Source organism: Helianthus annuus, chromosome 15 (genome assembly GCF_002127325.2).
Source record: "Helianthus annuus cultivar XRQ/B chromosome 15, HanXRQr2.0-SUNRISE, whole genome shotgun sequence".
In the NCBI taxonomy this organism is placed as follows: Eukaryota; Viridiplantae; Streptophyta; class Magnoliopsida; order Asterales; family Asteraceae; genus Helianthus; species Helianthus annuus.
Genome location: NC_035447.2, coordinates 173166140 through 173187837, shown reverse-complemented (window position 1 = coordinate 173187837; position 21698 = coordinate 173166140). Strand labels below are relative to the sequence as shown.

At 41.0% G+C, this 21698-nt stretch overlaps 1 protein-coding gene across 1 annotated transcript; it reads left to right on the top strand.

Annotated features, from left to right (window-relative positions):
• The first annotated feature begins 353 nt into the window (after window positions 1-353).
• Window positions 354-2021, top strand: LOC110914655 (tropinone reductase homolog At5g06060-like). Its single transcript, XM_035983666.1, has 4 exons — window positions 354-728; window positions 1156-1372; window positions 1460-1566; window positions 1656-2021. Exons 1-4 carry the CDS (start codon window positions 402-404, stop codon window positions 1830-1832), a joined length of 828 nt encoding a protein of 275 aa, XP_035839559.1. The 5' UTR covers window positions 354-401; the 3' UTR covers window positions 1833-2021.
• The last annotated feature ends 19677 nt before the right edge of the window (window positions 2022-21698 follow it).

The following is a 21698-nucleotide window of genomic DNA, read 5'->3' as shown; positions in this document are numbered from 1 at the left end:
TTGTAACAAAACTGATCATATAGATAATAACACAGTTTTAGTTTTCACCATTTAACACCTATGAGTTCGTAGAAACTAGTTATATTCAAACTAGTTTCTACGAACTCATAGGTGTTATAATTGAAAACATACTTGATATATTTAAATTTGAGTGGTTTCTGTTATCATAAAAAAATATGGATGGTTTTAAGTTTTTAAAGTAACATTGATAATTATTGGTCGGAAAATTCAATAAAATATGAAAATGTAAGAACGAAGTTTCTAAATTTTAATATTATATAGAAAATCATGGTCCCTTTCAAATATTGTTGCAGATTGCCAAATGGGGATAAATCAAAAGCTGCTTTGTGTTTGCGCAAAGATATCGATCGACTGAAAAGTAGCAAACAAAATCCGATAACATGAACACGAAGGCAGCGTCAGTCGCAGCCGCCACGGAGAACAGCAAGGTAACTAGAAGTCTCAGATGGTCTCTAGCTGGAATGACTGCTCTTGTCACAGGCGGTACACGTGGCATTGGCTATGCTGTCGTAGAGGAACTCGCGGAGCTTGGGGCAGCCGTACACACCTGCTCTCGCAACCAGGAGGAGCTTAATCGACGTTTACAAGAATGGTCCACCAAAGGCTTCAACGTCACAGGATCCGTCTGCGACGCATCATGTCATCCTCAACGCCAACAACTTCTAGAAAAAGTCTCCTCCATTTTCAATGGAAAGCTTAACATTCTGGTATATTTTTTATTTTAGGCGCGCTTTTTTAAACCAAGATTATTTATACCAGAAAATGGGGATAAAACTACAAAAGATATTAGAGCATTCACATCCATTCCATCAAAGTATGTCTGTGGAGTTTTTATAATATAAAGAGTATAAAAAGTGGTTGTGAGTGGAGGAGAGAGAAAATGTTACTGTTCTTCTGTATATTTGGGGGGACACTGTTCACCCCCTATAATTTTTTAATATATTTTGAAAGTGGTTGTGAGTAGAGGAGAGAGAAAAGGTAATGATAAAGGTATAAAAGAATATTATTTAATTGAAAAGAAGAGAGAAAATATAGTGTTTTTTAGTTAATTTAAGGTGAAAATATGGTGGAATGGATGTGAATGCTCTTAGTTGTGTATTTCTTTTAGGATCTCTCAGACTTACTTTCATGTAGATAAATAATGTTGGGACAAACATATTTAAACCTACTATAGAGTATACTTCAGAAGAGTATTCGACGCTTATGGCTACCAATTTCGAATCCTGTTTCCATTTTTGTCAACTTGCACATCCTCTTTTAAAGGCTTCTGGTGTCGGTAGCATTGTTTTCATGTCGTCGGTGGCGGGTCAGGTTCATGTGTTTTCGGGATCAGTCTATGGAGCCACTAAAGGTATGTTTTTTCCAGACCCATTTGAGGTTATGAAGACTACTTACTATATTCCATCATGAAAGACTACAATTTATCTGCCAACAACAGGTGCAATTAATCAGCTTACAAAGAATTTAGCATGTGAATGGGCCAAAGATAATATTCGGGTTAATAGTGTGGCACCATGGTTCATCAAAACCCCACTTGTCGAAAGTGTAACATACTTTCCCATACTCTCTTTCTCCACCATATTTTTACGTTTAAGGTGTAAATATATTTAACTGAAATAGTTTGTTTTGTGAAGATGCTAAGCGATAAACACTTTTTGGATAGAGTAATATCTGCAACTCCATTGGAACGTCCTGGAGAAGCAAACGAGGTTTCATCAATGGTGGCATTCCTCTGTATGCATGCTGCTTCGCATATCACCGGACAAACAATTGTTGTGGATGGAGGATTTACGGTTAATGGTTTCCCATGATCCCAATTCCTTTTTATGTTTATGTCTACGTACTTTGGTAATGATCTGTATTCGTTCCTATGTTTAATAATGGATCATAGTCTATTTGGTATTTTTATGATTTTTGTTTAAGGTTGAGTTTTAGTTTGGAGAAGAGGCATGCATGGGTCGATTTTGGTTTAATCCTAATCACAACTGTGATTTTGGTTTCAGGAAACGCGTTAGTTTTCGCTTTTCGGTTTTATGCATGGGTTTACTTCAGTTACGAGGTGATTGTTAGTTATACATTTGGGCTTAAAATGTTTTTATTAATCGCTTATAATTATTAAATTTGGTTATGAAAATTTTGGCCCAAAATAATAAATTTTGCTTGAAATCGACAAAGAACATTCAAGCAAGTTTGGTGCGGTTTGATTCCTAGTTTATGTTGGACTTACAAAAGAAGAGATGGTATTCAAAAGCCAAAACATGACCCACTGATCAAGAAATAAACAGTAGAATAAGCATTCTCCTCTCAAAGATAGTGAATCTTGAACACTAATCTGAACATCTGTTGAAGACATGCTAACATCTGTTCAAGCCTTGGAACCAGTGTTGAAGAAGAACCAAGCACTGATCATGGCCAAAGCCCTGTTGAAGCAAAGCTCTTTCAAGAAGACCAAACATATGTTTTGGCGAAACAGATGTTTGGACAAAGCAACAGCGGTTCAAATATTAGAGGTTTCAACGATACAACAATACTTGCTTTGTAATAGACTTTTCATGTAATAGTTCAGATGTTAGATCTCGCCAAATGTCTACGTACTTTGGTAATGATCTGTATTCGTTCCTATGTTTAATAATGGATCATAGTCTATTTGGTATTTTTATGATTTTTGTTTAAGGTTGAGTTTTAGTTTGGAGAAGAGGCATGCATGGGTCGATTTTGGTTTAATCCTAATCACAACTGTGATTTGGTTTCAGGAAACGCGTTAGTTTTCGCTTTTCGGTTTTATGCATGGGTTTACTTCAGTTACGAGGTGATTGTTAGTTATACATTTGGGCTTAAAATGTTTTTATTAATCGCTTATAATTATTAAATTTGGTTATGAAAATTTTGGCCCAAAATAATAAATTTTGCTTGAAATCGACAAAGAACATTCAAGCAAGTTTGGTGCGGTTTGATTCCTAGTTTATGTTGGACTTACAAAAGAAGAGATGGTATTCAAAAGCCAAAACATGACCCACTGATCAAGAAATAAACAGTAGAAGAAGCATTCTCCTCCCAAAGATAGTGAATCTTGAACACTAATCTGAACATCTGTTGAAGACATGCTAACATCTGTTCAAGCCTTGGAACCAGTGTTGAAGAAGAACCAAGCACTGATCAAATGGCCAAAACCCTGTTGAAGCAAAGCTCTTTCAAGAAGACCAAACATATGTTTTGGCGAAACAGATGTTTGGACAAAGCAACAGCAGTTCAAAGATCACAGGTTTCATCAATACAACAATGTAATAGTTCAGATGTTAGATCTCAACAAATGTTTGTTAACAGCCTTTGCGCCGTCATCATGTCCAGCCAATTTGATAGCCATTGCATTCCACTAAAATTCTTAATTTATCCTTATGAACTCTGTCGACTTCATGAACCTATCACCTATGGAGTGAGGCTTGTGCATAATTTATTTCATTCAATGGCATTCGTTTTGCATTTGTTACTGCACAAAACAAAAGTGAACATATTAATTGCGATATTAATGTCAAGTTTTATTTTTATTTCTTTTCGTTCACCATAATCTTCACAAGACATCTAATTCTTAAATTGCAATTAGTTAATGATTATAATTTGACTTTCCACATTGCAAACTTTTATAATTCATGATTAATGCATTTATTTCTTATAAATTTCATGATTCAATCTCATATATATTTCATAGCTACTTTTTTTTTTGAACGGCCGACAAAAGATTTTTATTCATTGTAGCAAGGAGCTACCACCAAATATACAACGTTTGAAACCAAAAACCTTAATACATCACCAAACTATTACATTAGGTCAAATTGCTTAAATTAAAATGACTCCATTCCTCCCAAGATAATGACGCCACTTTTGCCCTGCTTTTAACCCATAAAAACGTCATTGACTTGACCTCGTCCAAGTTTCTCGTCGTGTTTGGGATGACTTGTCTAAAAACGACATCATTTCTCGACTTCCAAATACTCCAAAAAGTCACCAAGACAAGAGCATGTATTACTTTCCTAGTTTTCCTCGAAGCCGAACTCGAACCATGGAGTGAAAGCAGATCGTTAATTCCAAACGCAATGATCGGTGGGATTCTGCACCATGCCGCCAAATTCTGCCATATGGATTGTGCAAAATGACACGAGACAAAAATGTGATCACATGTTTCCTCATAATCTCCGCAGAAAACGCAGAAGTGATTCTGAACCGGGATATTTCGTCTAACCAGAGCCGACTTTGTCGGCAGCCTTTCCATCTCCGCTCGCCATGCTATTATACCGACTTTCTTGGGCACCCAGTTATTCCACTCAAAAATCCGCTCGGGCCTGACTCGATTAACAGAGCTAAGCAGTTTTTTAACACTTGAAACAGAAAACATACCATCCTTCTCATGGCACCACTTCCATACATCTGGGCCGCCTAAACTGGCCCAACCTTCAATCATAATTAACAAAAGTTGAAGCTGATCTGCGGCTTCAGAAGCAAGTGCAGGCCGAGACCAAGCCCAGCAAAAATTCAGCCCAGAACTACCTCGAACGCACCGGTCGGCTACCATGCATTGTTTTTCCGATTCTTCCTTGAACAGGGCTGGAAATTTAACATATAGAGGCAGTTGATCTAACCATATATCCAACCAAAAAAACACATTATTCCCGCTGCCCACTACCGCTGAAAAATCCTGGTATAAATCGATATTGGCATACAATAATGACTTCCTAACGCTGTGAATACTTTTCCACGGGCCCGGTAATGAAACCTTCACCGGGATGTCGTTCCATTCCCTTGTCCTATGATGAACTGCCCAAATAACCCGACGCCACAACCCACTTTTTTCTGTTTTGAACCGCCACCACCATTTCGCCAACATAGCCAAGTTTGCATCCCTGAGAGATCCAAAACCCAACCCCCCATATTCCACCGGCCCAATCGTTTTATCCCAAGCTACCCAGTTCATTTTCGCCTTCTCTACTGACCCTCCCCAAAAAAATACCCGTCTAATCTTGTCTAACTCATCAATAACTTTAATTGGTGCTTTAAACAAAGAGAAATAGTAGGTTGGTAGTGAGTTTAACACCGATTTAATAAGTGTTATTCTCCCGCCGTAGGAAAGTGTTTTGGCTTTCCATATTGATAGTCTACTTTTGAATGTATCGAGCACCGGCTTCCAATTCCGAGCTAAATTCATATTCGCTCCTACCATTAAGCCAAGGTGTTTAAACGGAAACGTACCTTGTCTACATCTAAGAAGGCGAGCCGCGTCTTGAACCTCCTCTTCACCAACTCCCACACCAAAAATGCTGCATTTAGCTAAATTTACTTTCAGCCCGGAAGCTAGGTAGAAGCATCTCATAATCCGTCTCAAATTGACGGCATTCGCCCTCGACCACTCGCCAACAAACATTACATCGTCTGCATATAACAAATGAGATAGGACTTGCCCCTCATTAGAGAAATTAATCCCTTTAAACAGACCAATAGACACTGCTTTTTTCATTATTCCTGTGAGGGCCTCCATAACGATGACAAATAAGAAAGGTGAGAGCGGATCACCCTGCCGGAGACCCCTAGAACAGTCAAACTCTCTCGTTGGTGACCCGTTTACCAGAACGGAGGCTCTGGCAGAGTATAGCGTGGCCATAACCCATCCCCTCCACCTGCTTGGAAAGTTCATTTGCGCCATAATCGAGTTGAGAAAACCCCAGTTAACTGAGTCATAAGCCTTGTTAAAGTCTACTTTAAAGAACATCCCGATTCTCTTTGTTTTCTTTAACCAACTGAGCACTTCATTAAGAATAAGTGGTCCGTCCATGATGTTTCTTCCGGCCATAAACGCTGATTGCTGCTCTGAGATCAATTTACCCAGAAGCCCTTTTAGCCGATTCACCAGAACCTTTGAGATCACTTTGTTGATCACACCAATTAGACTAATTGGCCTAAAGTCCACCGGACCCGTCGGGTCTTTTATCTTAGGGATCAAGGCTATGAAGGATGAGGTGCAGCTTTTATTAAGGTAACCTGTTTCATAAAATCGATTAAAAAGTTTCACGAAATCCTCACGGAGCCCCGACCAACACCTTTTAATGAACTTAAAATTGAAGCCATCCGGTCCTGGTGCTTTATCCCCATCACACTCCCATATTGCTTCTTTAATTTCCTCCACAGAAAACGGACACTCCAGCATAGCTGCCTCATTATCCGAAATGGTAGCCAGATTTGGACATACCAATTCCGGTCTATTAGGCATTGGTTCCTTGAACTGATGATCGAAAAATTCAAACAATGCTTCCTTAATAGCCAAAGGGTTCGTAACCCATACCCCATCAATCAACAACCCATTCAATCTATTTGTAGAGATATTCGCGTTTATTATGTGATGGAAGTATGCAGAATTTTCATCCCCGTCTATGGCCCACTTGGATCGCGATTTTTGCCTCATATCTAGTTGCTTTAATCGGTCAAATTCTGCCACATAGTTCTTGCACTCGGCTCTTTCCGCCAGCTCTTCTTCCCGGAGCAATCTTTCCTCCGCCAAACTTTCAATACTAACCAATCTCCTCTTTTTCAACCCATACATACCCTCTCGAGCTTCCTTTTCCTCTTTTAGCCAGGCCTTGATTTTATTTTTTAACCACCTCAACTTAATAGCTAGAGCAAGATCCTCCGGACCTGAAAATGAAAAATCCATACAGATCTGTTCTGCATAGTTAGCAAAGCCCGGGTACTCAAACCAGGAGTTAAAGAACCTGAAAGGTATATGACCAAAATCAGACTGAACTGTTGACAGGACAATTGGCCGATGATCCGATGCACCTCTGTCTAAGGCAAGAACCGCTGCATTAGGCCACTGCTCCCTAAACCCCAAACATACCAGAAACCGATCCAGTTTACTAAGCTTTTTCCCATTGTCTGATATGTATGTGAAACTTCCCCCGCCCATGTTATATTCCACCAACCCAGCAGAAAGAATGAACTGATTAAAAGCTTCAGCGTTTGCTTCAGAGAATTCTGAATTCATACGCTCACTCGCAGCCCGCACCTCGTTAAAATCACCCATCACCACCCATAATCCCTGTAATGTGTTTCTTACACCTAAAATTTCTGACCACACTGCCCGCCTACTAGCAGCCTCATTGGGAGCATACACATTTATGTAATTAATTCTACTTCCTGAGGGCAACAAATAACCAGAAACTACAATAAAGAACCTGTTTCGGATTATGTCAACACACCTGAATATAGCCGGGCTCCAAAGGCATGCCAGACCCCCTGATCTACCATGTGAATTTACCGTGGCTAGATGAAACTCGGCCCTGCCCCATAACTGACTGAACATGAACGAATCAGAATCTTGCAGCTTCGTTTCCTGAATGGCAATAAAGTGTAACCCATGACTAGTCTTGAGACCCCGAATCCATTCCGACTTCCGACTATTCCTGACCCCCCTAATATTGATTGACAGACAATTCATCGAGAACCGTTTTGAACACCTTCATCAACAATAAGCGTCTCTGTCTCTGTCACGAAACCATTCAGATCCAAACCAATAAGGGACCCAACCCTAATTGTATCCTCTAACTCTTCATCGATATCCCTGTTCGGAGCAGGAAATCTCGAGCCTTCCTCATGCCCAACACCCAAGCTATTACCCTCTGGCTCCATGTTACCTGTTTGGACAATTTCAGGAACAGAACCCTCATTAGGGATCGAGGGGGTTGTACTATTAGTACCCGCATTCTCCCGCATAGGAGTGTTTAGATCCAAAGGTTCACCGTTATTAATTCCAGAATGATTGAAAATACGCTGTGGAGGACCTTGTGTTGACCCAATGGATGGTGGGCTCCTTTCACCTCTGTTTCTTTTACCCAAATTAATTACCGACATTGGGCCCAAATCTACCTGCCCATCATCTGGGCCGTTATGATGAGTATCAGGTCCAGTAACAAAAGGCCCAGAGTTTTGCATTCCCTCAATATTCACACCTGGCCCACCACAATCAACTTTGTCTGACTGACCAGTAGTCGGCGCATGCAGATCATCCGGCACGTGCATCTCCCCTATCTCTTCCCCATGCAATTCTTGAAAACCCACGTTAGCATTAAAACTCCCCGACTCTTGGGCTACCGGCGACTCCTGCTTTCCAACTGATTGTTCATCGATTACCGGTGCACCGTCCGGCCGTTCTCTTTTCCGATCATCCTCCTGACTCCGATCTATGTTGTCCATTTCTTGCCTAAGCTCACCTTCCTCTAAGTCCTCCAAATCTTCTAACTCCACGTCTTCCGATTCCATGTCTGAATCCGAGTTCGATTCAAAATCATTATCCTGGGAATCCATCACTGAATCATCATCCTTATCTGGCTGCCAATGGTTATTAGACTCCACTACCCAGATTACGGTTGTTCTATTGTTCCACTTAATGACCACCGCTTCTTCAATCTTGGACGCTTGGGCCGTAATTACCTTAACCGATGCCAGGGAATTATCTTCATTCTGCCACGAAAACGACGATTTTTCTACGACTTCCCCAAATAAACCCCCTATGTTATCAAACAGAGTGTTATCGCGGATAATGAACGGTACACCTGTGATGTTGAGAGTTACCATCCTGCTAAAAGGAATATCCTCCCCCAACCATAAGTGGTATTTTGAGAACATTTTTTTGAAAAAGCTGGCATATAGATCCATGCACGTACTGGCCATTACTTTATCCCTGAAGGTTAACAAATATGTCACACCACCGACGAACGATAAACCCACTTCCATCATACCTTCATTCTCCATTGCCTGTTTCATATTCCTTAGTGACATGACTTCTTTGGCATACCCGATTACTGACCTCCCAATACAATGAAGGGGATATAATGAGCCTTTCCCTTGTACAGAAATTACTTTATTCCCATGACATTCTTCCACAGGTTTTCCTTTAAACAAATCCGCATATGACCTACCCTCATGGATACCCGATGCACGATTAGGACCTTGAACATCTGGCTGTTGGGGGTTTTGGGGGCATTCAGCATGCCTGTTGACTCCCGAGTTATTCCTGTTGTTTTGCTGCCCGTTTTTCATCCTCCATTCACAACGACCCATCATATCTGGGGCATATGTTATCTTTTTATGCTCTTTATCATACTTGGCTAAAGAGACTGTAACCTTCATATCAAACATCCTAACAGAATTCATTGACACCAATGTTTCTTTCATGTTCACCACTCCCATATACCGTACAAATCCAAAACACCTGCCTCTGGAGTCTCTTTTTCGTGCCACGTAAACATCTGATACAAACCCAAACGGCCGGAATGCCCTCCACATGATATTTCTTGTGACTTTATCCGAGATATTCTGTACTAAGAAGGTCCATTCCACACCGTCTCCCCTACTTCGGTTGTTCTTCCGGTTTTGAACTTCATGCCACGGACCACCATAATCACGTTCTTCCCCACCGACTTCCGGCGGCGTCATTTCTGATTCTAACCCAACCAAACTAAACACGGAACACTCCTAACCCCTCGAGAAAAACAATCGAAACAATGGCGACTAGACCCTAAGGGTGTTAATGGGATTCGAATCGATCTAGCTCAACTATACTCAGATAGCCGCGACCAATATCAGACCCGCTAAGCCCCGAAGAGATCGAGAAACCACTGTGGGAATTGAGGGAATAGGAGGTTCAACTACGTACTCTGAAAAGATGGAAGACGACCGAGTGACGGAGATGCAAGGTCAAGATAGAAAGCAAGGTGCAGACCGAACCTACAAAGGGAGATTCGGGACCTCACACGCTATGTCGACGGGCAAAACTCCGGCTACACTCCGGTGACTCTTCGGCTGCTCGAGAGAAAAGCAATATATTTTTTGTATTTATCTTGTAACAATGTATATTTCATAGCTACTAAATAACAAAACTGATAAAAGTAGTATCTTTTGTAGCAATATCAAATAAACTAAAGTGTACTTAAAATGTACCGATCATAGGGGTGAATGGCGAAGGGACCAACACTATAACTTGAAGCGATAGTCGTGGAATGAAGGTCAATAGTGTTTGTCAATGTGAATATTAAAGAAGGAAAGAGGAACGATGCATAAACTCAGTTGGAATAGGGTTTCCTATTTTAATTGTTAGGGTAATAAAATGTATAAATGTTTAGATAAAATAAAAGTACAAAAATGAACGAATGTTCACGAACACGTTACCAAACGTTCACGAACACAATCGAACGAACGAGATCCCTGTTCATGTTCGTTCATTTAACTAATCGAACGGAAATTCTTGTTCATGTTCATTCATTTAGTAAATGAACAAACATAAACAAACGTCCCACCGAACGGTTCACGAACTGTTCGTTGAATGTTTGGTTCGTTTTAGGGCAGCAAACGCACCGAACGAACAAGACCTTGTTCGTCTTCGTTTATTAAGAAATATACGTGTTCACGAACTGTTTATGAACACTTACCGAACGAGATTTATGTTCGTGTTCGTTTGTTAAAGAAATGAACTTGTTCATGTTCGTTTGTTTTTGTTTGTTAATTTTACGCAATGAACGAAAATGAAGGTTGATTAACAAAAATGAGCATAAGCTAATGTTCATGAACACAATTGTAAACAAACGAACACAAAGAAACATTCATGAAAAAGAATATATAATACGTTGACAATAGTTAAATATTTTATTTGTTGGAGTTTTGAAGTATTTAAATAAAATATAGAAATTAAAAACACTAATGAACTATTGAACATAAACGAATACATTACCGAACGTTCACGAACATAAACAAACGAATGACCTTTGTTTATGTTTGTTTATTTAACTGAACGAACGGAATTTCTTGTTCGTGTCCGTTTGTTTAATAAACAAACAAACGCAAACAAACTTCTCGCTAAACAGTTCACAAACTATTCGCCGAACGTTTGGTTCGTTTACAGCCTTAGTTCGTTTACAGCCCTACCGGTAAGTGTTGTTTAGCTAAAGCTCTAAATAATTGTGCAAAATGACTATATTACCCCTCTAAACTATTTTGTTTTGAATGAAATGTATCTGGTGTTTGGCGGGTGGTGATGGTTGTTGTTGGCGTAGGCGCTGGTGGTAGGTGGTGGTTAGTGGTGACAGGTGGTGGCGGTGCTTGGCGGTGACAGGTGGTGGTTGGCAGTGGTTATGGTGGTTGGCGGTGTTTGTCATGGGTGATGGATGATGGTGGTAGTGTGTGGTGGTGGTTGGCGGTGTTTGCCATGGGTGGTGGGAGTGAACAGTGGTGGTGGCAGCTAGAGTTTTAGGGTTAATGAAATTTATTAAGGCAAGAGTAATTATATGGCTTGACCAATTGGTATCATCTCATTACTTAATAATTAGGAGGTCAACTCAACGATTAAGAGGTGTTAATCGGCCTTAAGCCAATTTAAGGGTAATCAAGATCAATTTCAAGATAAATTATGAAGTAGTAGTCGCATGGGTTCGATTCCCACAAAGGGGGTTTTCCTAGATTTATTGGGTTTCCTCCAGAATTGGTGTATAGGCATTATTGCCTAGTGGAGATGGATATGATCGGGTGGTTCTGTTGATGGCACGATTGTCACACCCCGATTTCCACGTGTATCACCGGTGGGCCTGGTAGGGAATTACCGTGACGTAGTTGGCAACAATATAGTCAAACCACACAATATATAAATGCACAGCGTAAGCATAAAGATAAATATATTTCAACCTTTGAATGTAATATCAAAGTATCACGATTGTCGAAATATAATCCACAGAGGATCAAAATAAAATATAAGTATTGTTCAACAGACGTAGGCATCTTAAGCTTGCGAGACTCTTTATTGATGCTAAGGAGAAATATCCAGCCAATTACGCTTAGAACCTGCATTTAATCTTTTTGGGGAAAATACGTCAGTTTACACTGGTAAATACATTCAACCGACACTTTTGTAAAATGTTTAATAAAATTGATTTGAATGCACAAGGCACAAACTCTTTATAACTTGAGATAATTTATAATTAAATCTTGTAAAAGAATTACATGTTTACTATGCGTTCGGTTGCCCGGGTCGTGCCGGGTTAAAGGTTAATAGACTCGCCACAAAGCATAAAGCCGTGGCAGGAAAACCAACGGTTATACCTTTAATAATAATATAGACACATTACGGGTGTACGCCTACACCCGTGTGTCGGGGTCGTGGCCATTTCGTAAAATGATGCCAAGGATATCCGGGACATGGTCATTAAGCTCCCAAAGGCGTAAAGCCAACAAAACAAGTTTTTTAAACGGGTCACATTGATAATACCCAACTACTAATGAGTTGGGGTCAATTGCTCGACCAAGCGGTATTTTAAATACCGTAACCCAAGCCCGTATAACGGAAAATAAGTTAAAAGTATTTACCTGAGCAAGTATTAATCCTTAATTAACAATGCAAGTTTCTTTTACTGGTCTCCTATTCTGGAACGAAGGTTTAAATCAACCTATTAGAATCCTAACGGGTCTTTAATTTAGCCTTAGCTTAGACCGGTCAGTTTTAGAGGATATTTACGGTTTAATCGCGTGAAGGGCGAAAACCGGGAATGGAATGTGATTCGCACCCAACAAGTTTGAAGACTTGTTTTATATGGGTAATATAATCACACTCTGGATTTTGAGGTCAAAACAATAAGGTTTGACCCGTTTCGGCTAGTTCATGTAAACTAGTTACATAAGCCGAACCGTGCGCGCAAAAAGGCGTAACGGGTAACCGTAAGAGTCCTACACAAGTTTCCTAAGTCGATATGCTTTAAAGAGGTTGTGGTACCAGTAGGATACCTTCCATAATGCCCGTAACGAGTTTTAATCCAATATTTGCCCCGTAGGGGTATTTCGGTCATTTAAAAGATTATAAAAGAGGTTTCTGAGTTCTACAGGAAATCTGAGTTTTCCGAACAGTTTATAAAGTCCAAAATACTCTATTTATTATTTAAAGTCAGTAGCAACTGGAATCGGGTCAAAAGACCATGTAGAACTCAAGTTATGTCCGAAAAGGGTATATTCGGTATTTACCGAACCGATGCCATAACCGCAGGTTATGAGCAGGTTAAAAATAATTAAAAATCTTTAAAAATTTCAAAATATTATTTTACATCAGTGTGTAAAAGGTTTGGTGTCGAAATTTGGGTTTAGATAGGCGTTATGCTAATTGCGCCGTTTAATTATTAAAGTTTCCGTAATTGCGCTATTTAGCATAACTCCCATTCTAGACCTCGGATTGACGTGAAATTTTAGGGACATGCTTAGAAATCAGTAACTAAGATTTTTGTCCTTTCACATGTCCAAAATTCTCGTTTTAAAGTGACAAGGGCGTTACGGTCAACTTTTAAGCATTTAACGGAAATGTGCTAAAGACTCGGACAAACAACGAACCGGTCACAGAGGGTTATGCCATCATGTAACCTAGTCCTAATAGAGTCCTAAGGCATATCTAAATCATACCATAACGGGTCAGAACTGAAGTCAAAGCAAAAGTCAAAGTTTTGCGACTTTCGGTTCCAAACCGAGTCAAAACAGTAAAAGGTCGGATCAAACAAGCTTAGACTAGTTAATATACTTATTATCATGTTATATGAGTGTTAAAACAGGTTACACGCCATCTACATTACTGATTATGCATAAAATCGCAAAATAGCATTCTGTTGACTTTTTCTAAGCAAGTTTGACTCGACATTCGGACTAGTTAGAGTGGGAATCAGAGGGTGCCCTTTAAGGGGTTTAATGCCCGCATGATTACCAACATATAACTACCTTTGATTCGACAAACCACTGGACCATTTGTGATTTATCGTCAAGTCAATCGTTAATTACGACGGATTGACTTTTAGGCTATAACTAAGCAAAAACTAAACCACAAAGGGTTGGGCATACTTACAGAAGCTTGGTGCACGACCAGAGATGTTAGAAGAATGCTCTTGAGCTCCAGAAGTGATCAAGAAAGCAGGTTTGAGGTGTGTTTCATTTGTGTGCATTACATTGCCTTTTATAGTGAAAATTGGAGCACAAGATCATCACAACTAAGTCTATAATTGCTCATGGATGATCAGCAGCTGTCCCTGAGTGCTAGGGGACATGTAGGGGGCGCCCATGCTGCCATAATTGCTCCCAAGGTCGGTTAAAGCATCAAACATTGAATCTGTGCATGTTTTCTGCATCTGCTACCTTGACACGGCCCGCATTAAGGATCAGGCTAGGCTCACGCGGGCAGCCTGAATCCTTATGTCAGGAACCGGATCTTCATATGGCTCGCGGCCCGCCTGAACTTCCTTGTTTCTCTAATGCGGGCCGCATGAGGCCTGTAATTCAAGATTTTCAAATCTTTTGCCATTATTAGCGTGACCTTTCGGTTTCGAAGGGGTAACTTTGCGATTTGGGCCTCGATTAATTACGAATAAGGGCCTCGTGACTTTTACCCGCGCCGTTAAGTCCTCGGTTAGTTTAATTACTATCCAAAAAGCCTTATCTTTCATTGTTGACGCTTCTAACCCCTTGCATACGGAATTGATCATAACTTTCTCGTTTTAACACGGAACTTCGTGAAATTTATATCGTATATTCTAGTGAGCGTAATTTACTGTTACAAAGCCTCAGGTATGTTAAAGGGTCACTCAGAGGTATAACTTAAACATGTTGACACAATTAACCACTGTAGTTTGTAATCTCTCACTTTCTTCCGTATTTCGTTCCGTACGATCCATGATTTATCCGTTTGAAGGTACGAGCATCATTTAGGGTTACTGTACAATGTATTCATCCCTCGTTGACATTTTTAACCCTCGAATTTACATACTTTCCATGTTTGTCAACTTTAGTCCTTTATTCTGTATTTAATACCACGTGTAAACTCAAGACACGTGTCAATACATTATTGGACGCAAAATTTCAAGGTGTTACATCCTCACCCCCTTATAAGAAATCTCGACCTCGAGATTTATTGGAATAGATGAGGATACTTCTCCTTCATCGTGGACTCTACCTCCCACGTGTACTCGGGACCTCTACGGGTATCCCATTTCACTTTCACAATAGGTATATACTTCTTGCGAAGTTTCTTAACCTGTCGATCCTCGATCGACACAGGTTTCTCAACGAATTTTAAGCTCTCTTCGATGTGTACATTTGTATGCGGTATAACCAGTGATTCGTCAGCGAAACACTTCTTCAGGTTACAGATGTGGAACACATTGTGGATACCACTGAGCTCTTCCGGTAAGTTTAATTTGTAGGCAACCGATCCGACACGTTCGATTACCTCGAAAGGTCCAATATATCTCGGGCTTAGTTTGCCTTTCTTACCGCATCGCATCACCCCCTTCCAGGGTGATACCTTAAGTAATACCTTGTCGCCTACTTCGAAATTGAAAGGCTTACGCTTCAAATCCGCGTAGCTCTTCTGCCTGTCTCGGGCAGCTTTCAATCGATCGCGAATTTGGACAATCTTGTCCGTTGTTTCGAATATTATATCAGGTCCTGTCATTTGGATATCTCCAACTTCTGCCCAACAAACGGGCGTTCTACATTTTCTTCCATATAAAGCTTCAAAAGGTGCAGCCTTGATGCTTGTATGGTAGCTGTTGTTATAGGAGAATTCGACTAATGGTAGGTGGTTATCCCAACTACCACCTAAGTCGATTGCACATGCACGAAGCATGTCTTCTAACGTTTGGATTGTACGCTCACTCTGTCCATTAGTCTGAGGGTGGTAAGCCGTACTGAAATTCAAACGTGAACCCAAAGATTGTTGGAAGCTTCTCTAGAAGTGTGATGTGTATCTGGTATCTCTATCCGAGATGATAGACACATGCACTCCATGAAGGGCTACAATCTTGTCTACAAACAACTGGGCTAATATATCGGAGCTATGAGTCTCCTTTATGGGTAGGAAATGTGCTGAATTGGTCAGTCTATCAACTATTACCCATATTGTATCGTTTCCCTTCTTTGTCTTTGGTAATTTGGTGATGAAATCCATCGTCATCATTTCCCATTTCCACTCGGGGAGTTCAGGCTGTTGTAGCAAGCCTGACGGCTTTTGATGTTCAGCCTTTACTTGTCCACAAGTCAAGCACTTTGCTACATAGGTAGCTATAGTCTTTTTCAAGCCTATCCACCAAAAATTCGCCTTTAAGTCCTGGTACATCTTATCAGCACCAGGATGAACGGAATATCGGGAACTATGGGCTTCCTGAAGGATAACGTCACGAAGACCTCCATATACAGGAACCCATATCCTTCCATTCAATCTCAGAATTCCGTCCTTGCCACAGGATAACTGCTCCTCGGTTACCCCTAGCTTTTCGTTGGGATAGTTAGCTTCTGACACAACTTCTTTCTGTGCAGCTAACAATCGTTCATTCAGACTGTTCTTGATTTCAATGCTCTTGGCATTGATCCTTATCGGCTTCACTCTTTCTTTCCTGCTCAAGGCATCTGCGACTACATTGGCCTTGCCTGGATGGTATCTTATTTCACAGTCATAGTAGTTCAGAGTTTCTATCCAACGTCGCTGCCTCATATTCAGGTCTTTCTGATTGAACAGATGCTGAAGGCTTTTGTGATCAGAATAGATCACAAATTTAATGCCATAAAGGTAATGCCTCCAAAGTTTTAGTGCAAATACAACGACACCCAACTCCAAGTCATGGGTGGTGTAGTTCTTTTCATGCACTTTCAATTGTCGCGAAGCATAGGCAATCACCTTGCCCCTCTGCATAAGCACACAACCCATTGCGGTGTGCGATGCATCACAATACACGACGAATTCTTCCATTCTGTCTGGCAATGTCAACACTGGAGCATTGCTCAGCCTTTGCTTGAGGATATCAAAAGCTTCTTGCTGCTTAGGGCCCCAATCGAACTTTATTTTCTTTCTAGTTAAAGAAGTTAGGGGTGCAGCAATTCTTGAAAAGTTTTCGATGAAGCGTCTGTAGTATCCTGCTAGACCTAGGAAACTGCGAATTTCCGTAGGTGTCTTCTGCTCCTGCCAGTTCATGACAGCTTCAACTTTGGCGGGATCCACCTGGATGCCACGCTCGCTGACCACATGTCCAAGGAACTGGACTTCTCGTAGCCATAAATCACATTTAGAGAACTTGGCATAAAGCTTTTCTTGATGAAGTAGTTTAAGGATACATCGAAGATGCTTTTCTTGGTCAGCTTGACTCTTCGAGTAGATAAGGATGTCATCGATGAAGACAATGACAAATTTATCCAAATAAGGCTTGCAAACGCGATTCATGAGATCCATGAATGCGGCAGGTGCATTGATGAGTCCAAAAGGCATCACTAGGAACTCGAAATGACCATATCGAGTCCTAAATGCAGTTTTATGCACGTCTTCGTCCTTGACCTTCAATTGATGGTACCCTGACCTTAGGTCAATCTTGGAGAAGTATCTCGCTCCTTGCAACTGATCGAACAGATCGTCGATCCTGGGCAAAGGATACCTATTCTTGATCGTCACTTTGTTCAGCTCATGGTAATCGACGCATAAGCGCATCGAACCATCTTTCTTCTTGACGAAAAGGATTGACGCTCCCCAAGGAGATGAACTTGGTCTAACAAAACCCTTGGCTAGCAGATCATCTAACTGCGTCCTTAATTCCTTCATTTCCGTGTGTGCCAATCTATAGGGCGCTCTCGCAATAGGCGCGGCTCCTGGAATGATGTCGATGCTAAATTCTACTTGTCTGTCTGGTGGCAAACCAGACAGTTCTTCTGGGAAAACTTCAGGATAGTCGGAGATGACTGGGATGTCTTCAATTCTGGGTTTCTCCTCACCGATGATTACCTGTGCCATATAAATGACACATCCTTTCTTTAAACATCTGGATGCCTTTAGCATAGATACATGTGCAGGTAATCCATGTCGAGTATCTCCTTGGATGGTAAGTGGTTCTCCAGACAGAGTCTTGATTACCACTTGTTTCTGGTTACACACGATTTGGGCTTGGTTTTGCGATAACCAATCCATACCCAACACTACATCGAAACTAGCTAATTTAAAGGGTAACAAGGATAAAGGAAATGAGTGATTCCTAATGGATATAACACATCCATCTAAAACAGTTGAAACTGTCCCCATAGTAGGGCCGGCAATTTTACACGAATACACGAATACACGACACGAACCTACACGAAGTTAACAGGTATCATGTATGGCCATAACAGGTATCGTGTACCAAACAGGTAGACACGATATTACCTGTTAATTTTCGTGTATAAACAGGTTAAATACCTGTTTACCTGTTAATACCCGTTAGTACACGATAAGAAATTAAATTAAATAAAACTCATCAGCCATGTGCGTGTGGGTTCCTTAATTCCTTTCTATTTTCATTCCCCATTCAATTCAAAAAAAAATAAAACCCTAAACTCCCTCTGTAACTCACAGATAGCATGTCGTGTTCGTGTTTTTGTTCGTGTTAACAGGTATTAACAGGTAATTTTCGTGTATAACAGTCGAAGTGTCATGTTAACAGGTATTAACAGGTAATTTTCGTGTATATCGTGTCGTGTTCGTGTTCCTGTTTGAAAAAAAGGACACGATAAGTTATCGTGTCGTGTTCGTGTATCGGATTTCGTGTATCGTGTCTTATCGTGTCGTGTCTTATCGTGTACGGGTATACACGATATGCCAGCCCTACCCCATAGTCCCATCGGCTAGTTCTACTTCATATTTTACATTCAAGGTTTTAACAGGCAATTTTAATAACTCGCAGAACTTATCATCCACAAAGGATTTATCTGCTCCAGAATCAAATAAGACTCTTGCGAAAATATCATTGATAAGGAACATACCCGTTATGACATTGTCGTTCTGGATAGCCTCTTTAACATCCATCTGAAAGACCCTCGCATTGGTCTTCTTCCCATCTTCAGCCTTCTTCACTAACTTCGGGCAGTTCGTCTTGATATGCCCTTTCTCGTTGCAACTATAGCAAGTTGCATCCTTGAGTTTCTTGCACTCAAGAGTCCTATGCTCCGAGGACTTGCATATCCCACACGGCTTCGGTGGGGATTTCTTTTCAAACCTGCACCTTCCAAAGTGGTGCTTCTGCCAAACCTTGCACAAGGGCTTATCGCCCGACTGTCGGTCATTTCTCTTGTTCTCTGACCCCCTCTTGTGGTCACGATTTCCCCGGTGCTTCTTGTTGGATTTACGCGAATCATCATCTTCACGCTTCCTCTTCTCACTGTCGGCATTCCTCAACGATCTCTGCCTCACTGCATCAAGCGTGAGAGACAGAGATATATCTGCCACGGATCTGAAGGTAGCAGGCCTAGAAGCCTTTACGCTAGCTTTTATTTCTGGGGCCAAGCCCCCAATGAAGCGCGCAATCCGTTTGGGTTCCGGTGTTACAAGATACGGAACCAACCTCGACAGAGTGTTGAAAGTCGTGAGATATGCCTGGCAGTCCAGGTTCTTCATGACTAGCGATAGGAAGTCAGATTCGATCTTTTCAACCTCGTGCTGAGGGCAGTAATTTTCCTTGATGAGAGCCATAAATTCCTCCCACGTCATGCTATACAAAACAGCCTTCCCAGAGGCTTGAACCAGAGATCTCCACCACGCTAGGACTTCACCCTTGAACGACTGTGAAACAAACTTCACCAAGTCTCTCTCAGCACAACCACTGATGTCCACAACAGTGTCCATCTCGTCTAACCAGGTTATACAATCCACAGCGCCTTTTTCCCCAGTGAAATCTCGGGATTTGCAAGATACGAAATACTTATACGTGCAACCCCTGGCGCGAGGTGTATCATCGACCACCTGTTTCTTAGGGTGGACGCTATTCTCATTGGATGAGTGTCTATCGTCGTCCTTCTTTGGCTTAGACGGAGTTGAGGGTGGTTTGCTATGAGATTTAGAGTGGGTTTTTGGCTTTGAGTGTGGTGTAGATAGGGTTCTGCTTCGGGACTCGGTGTATTCCTCGTACTGTCGGTCCAAGGCTGCCTTAACAGCGCCGTCTACTAGAGCTTTCAATTCAGCGCCCGTTAAATGAATCTGGGCGTTATCATTGTCATCCTCCTTCGAATGACTATTAACTCCACTTGGTTCAGCCATTGTAACTCGAATCTGCTATAGAAGAAAATGACAATGTTTTATTTATGAGTTTATTATGGAATTGTCTTTTATGGCAATTCATTAACCATGGTAAACATAGACCATATCGGGTTAATTTGTTACTCACTTTTATTTAGGATTTGAATACAACTTATCCTATTTACAATAATATAGTTAGTGGCACAAAAGCCTAGTCACAGGGACGTTTTATAATATAAGCCGGGATTACAGAGAATCAAGGCATGGAGGTTTGAACCGTAGTCCTTTTACCTTTTCTGACAGGGAGTCATAGACTACGACTGTCTTTTGTCTTATATGACTATAAGTATGGCCCGTGGGCACTACATCACTAATGGATGTTTGATAAATGATCATCTTTATTGACGATTTAACCCATGATTTATAAATCATTAATTTGGGTCTTGGAATCCTTTGAAGGATTCTTATATCAGAATGACGTGTGTGATTTTAACGAATCACATCTGTCAAGGATGTTAACATGTTTACAGATGTTAACTGGAATCTGAATCTTTTAATTAAGTCTTACCATCTTGGACGGGTCTTATAATGACACCAGGCTAGGTTTCACTATTAAGATTCTTTATTTAGGCAGATTAATTTAAAAGGAATGATCTTTGTTTCATTGTATATAATAACAAAATGAAATTTATAACATATATTCCATTAATCATAATAATGGTTATACACTGCCCTAAATGGGACTTTTTTTTAAATAAATAAATACCTACGCAGAGGTTTACAGAAAACAAGTCCACGCAGGGACCAAATACATAGATAGGTGTCCTCACAGGGACTAAAAGATAAGTCCATGCAGGGACTGAAATGCAATTGTCCACGCAGGGACTAAACACATAGATAGATGTCCACACAGGGACTAAAAGATAAGTCCACGCAGGGACTAAAAGATAAGTCCACGCAGGGACTGAAAATGCAATTGTCCACGTAGGGACTAAACACGATAAATGTCCTTGCAGGGACTAAAATACTTAAGGCAAATGTCCTCGCAGGGACTTGATTGTAATAGTAACTACAATAATACATAAAGAGACTAATGATCTCGTTTCTTCCTCCCTTTTAGCAGGTTTGCTAGGCCTTTAAGGAATCCGCGATTACTTTTACGTTCTTGCTCAAAGTCTCACTCCACTCGGTTTAGACGGTGGAGGATTTCTTCTTGCTCCGGTGGAGAAAAACGTGGTTGCTGCGACGGTTGTTGAACCGGAGGTCTAGGAGGTATTGGATACCCATGAGCTGAGTAATCTGTTCCCCAAAGGTTTCCATAAGCTTTGTCGGGATGGAGGGCATTGTAATTAGCCGCTACCACGTAGGGGTCGGCATCGTAGTTATAATTATAGTGCGTGTGAGTCGGCTGCTCAAACGGGTTGTACGCGGTGGAACCGCCGTATGCTGGTATTGGATTGTCATAGCCGAATGGTGGTGGAGGTGGTGCAACTGGTGCAGAATTCACCTCTGCAGAGTGACCAGAAGGTTCCCATAACTGTGGTTCTTCAGGTACTGGCGGAAAGTGACTTGCACTCGAGTGGCGAGGGGTGCTAAAATG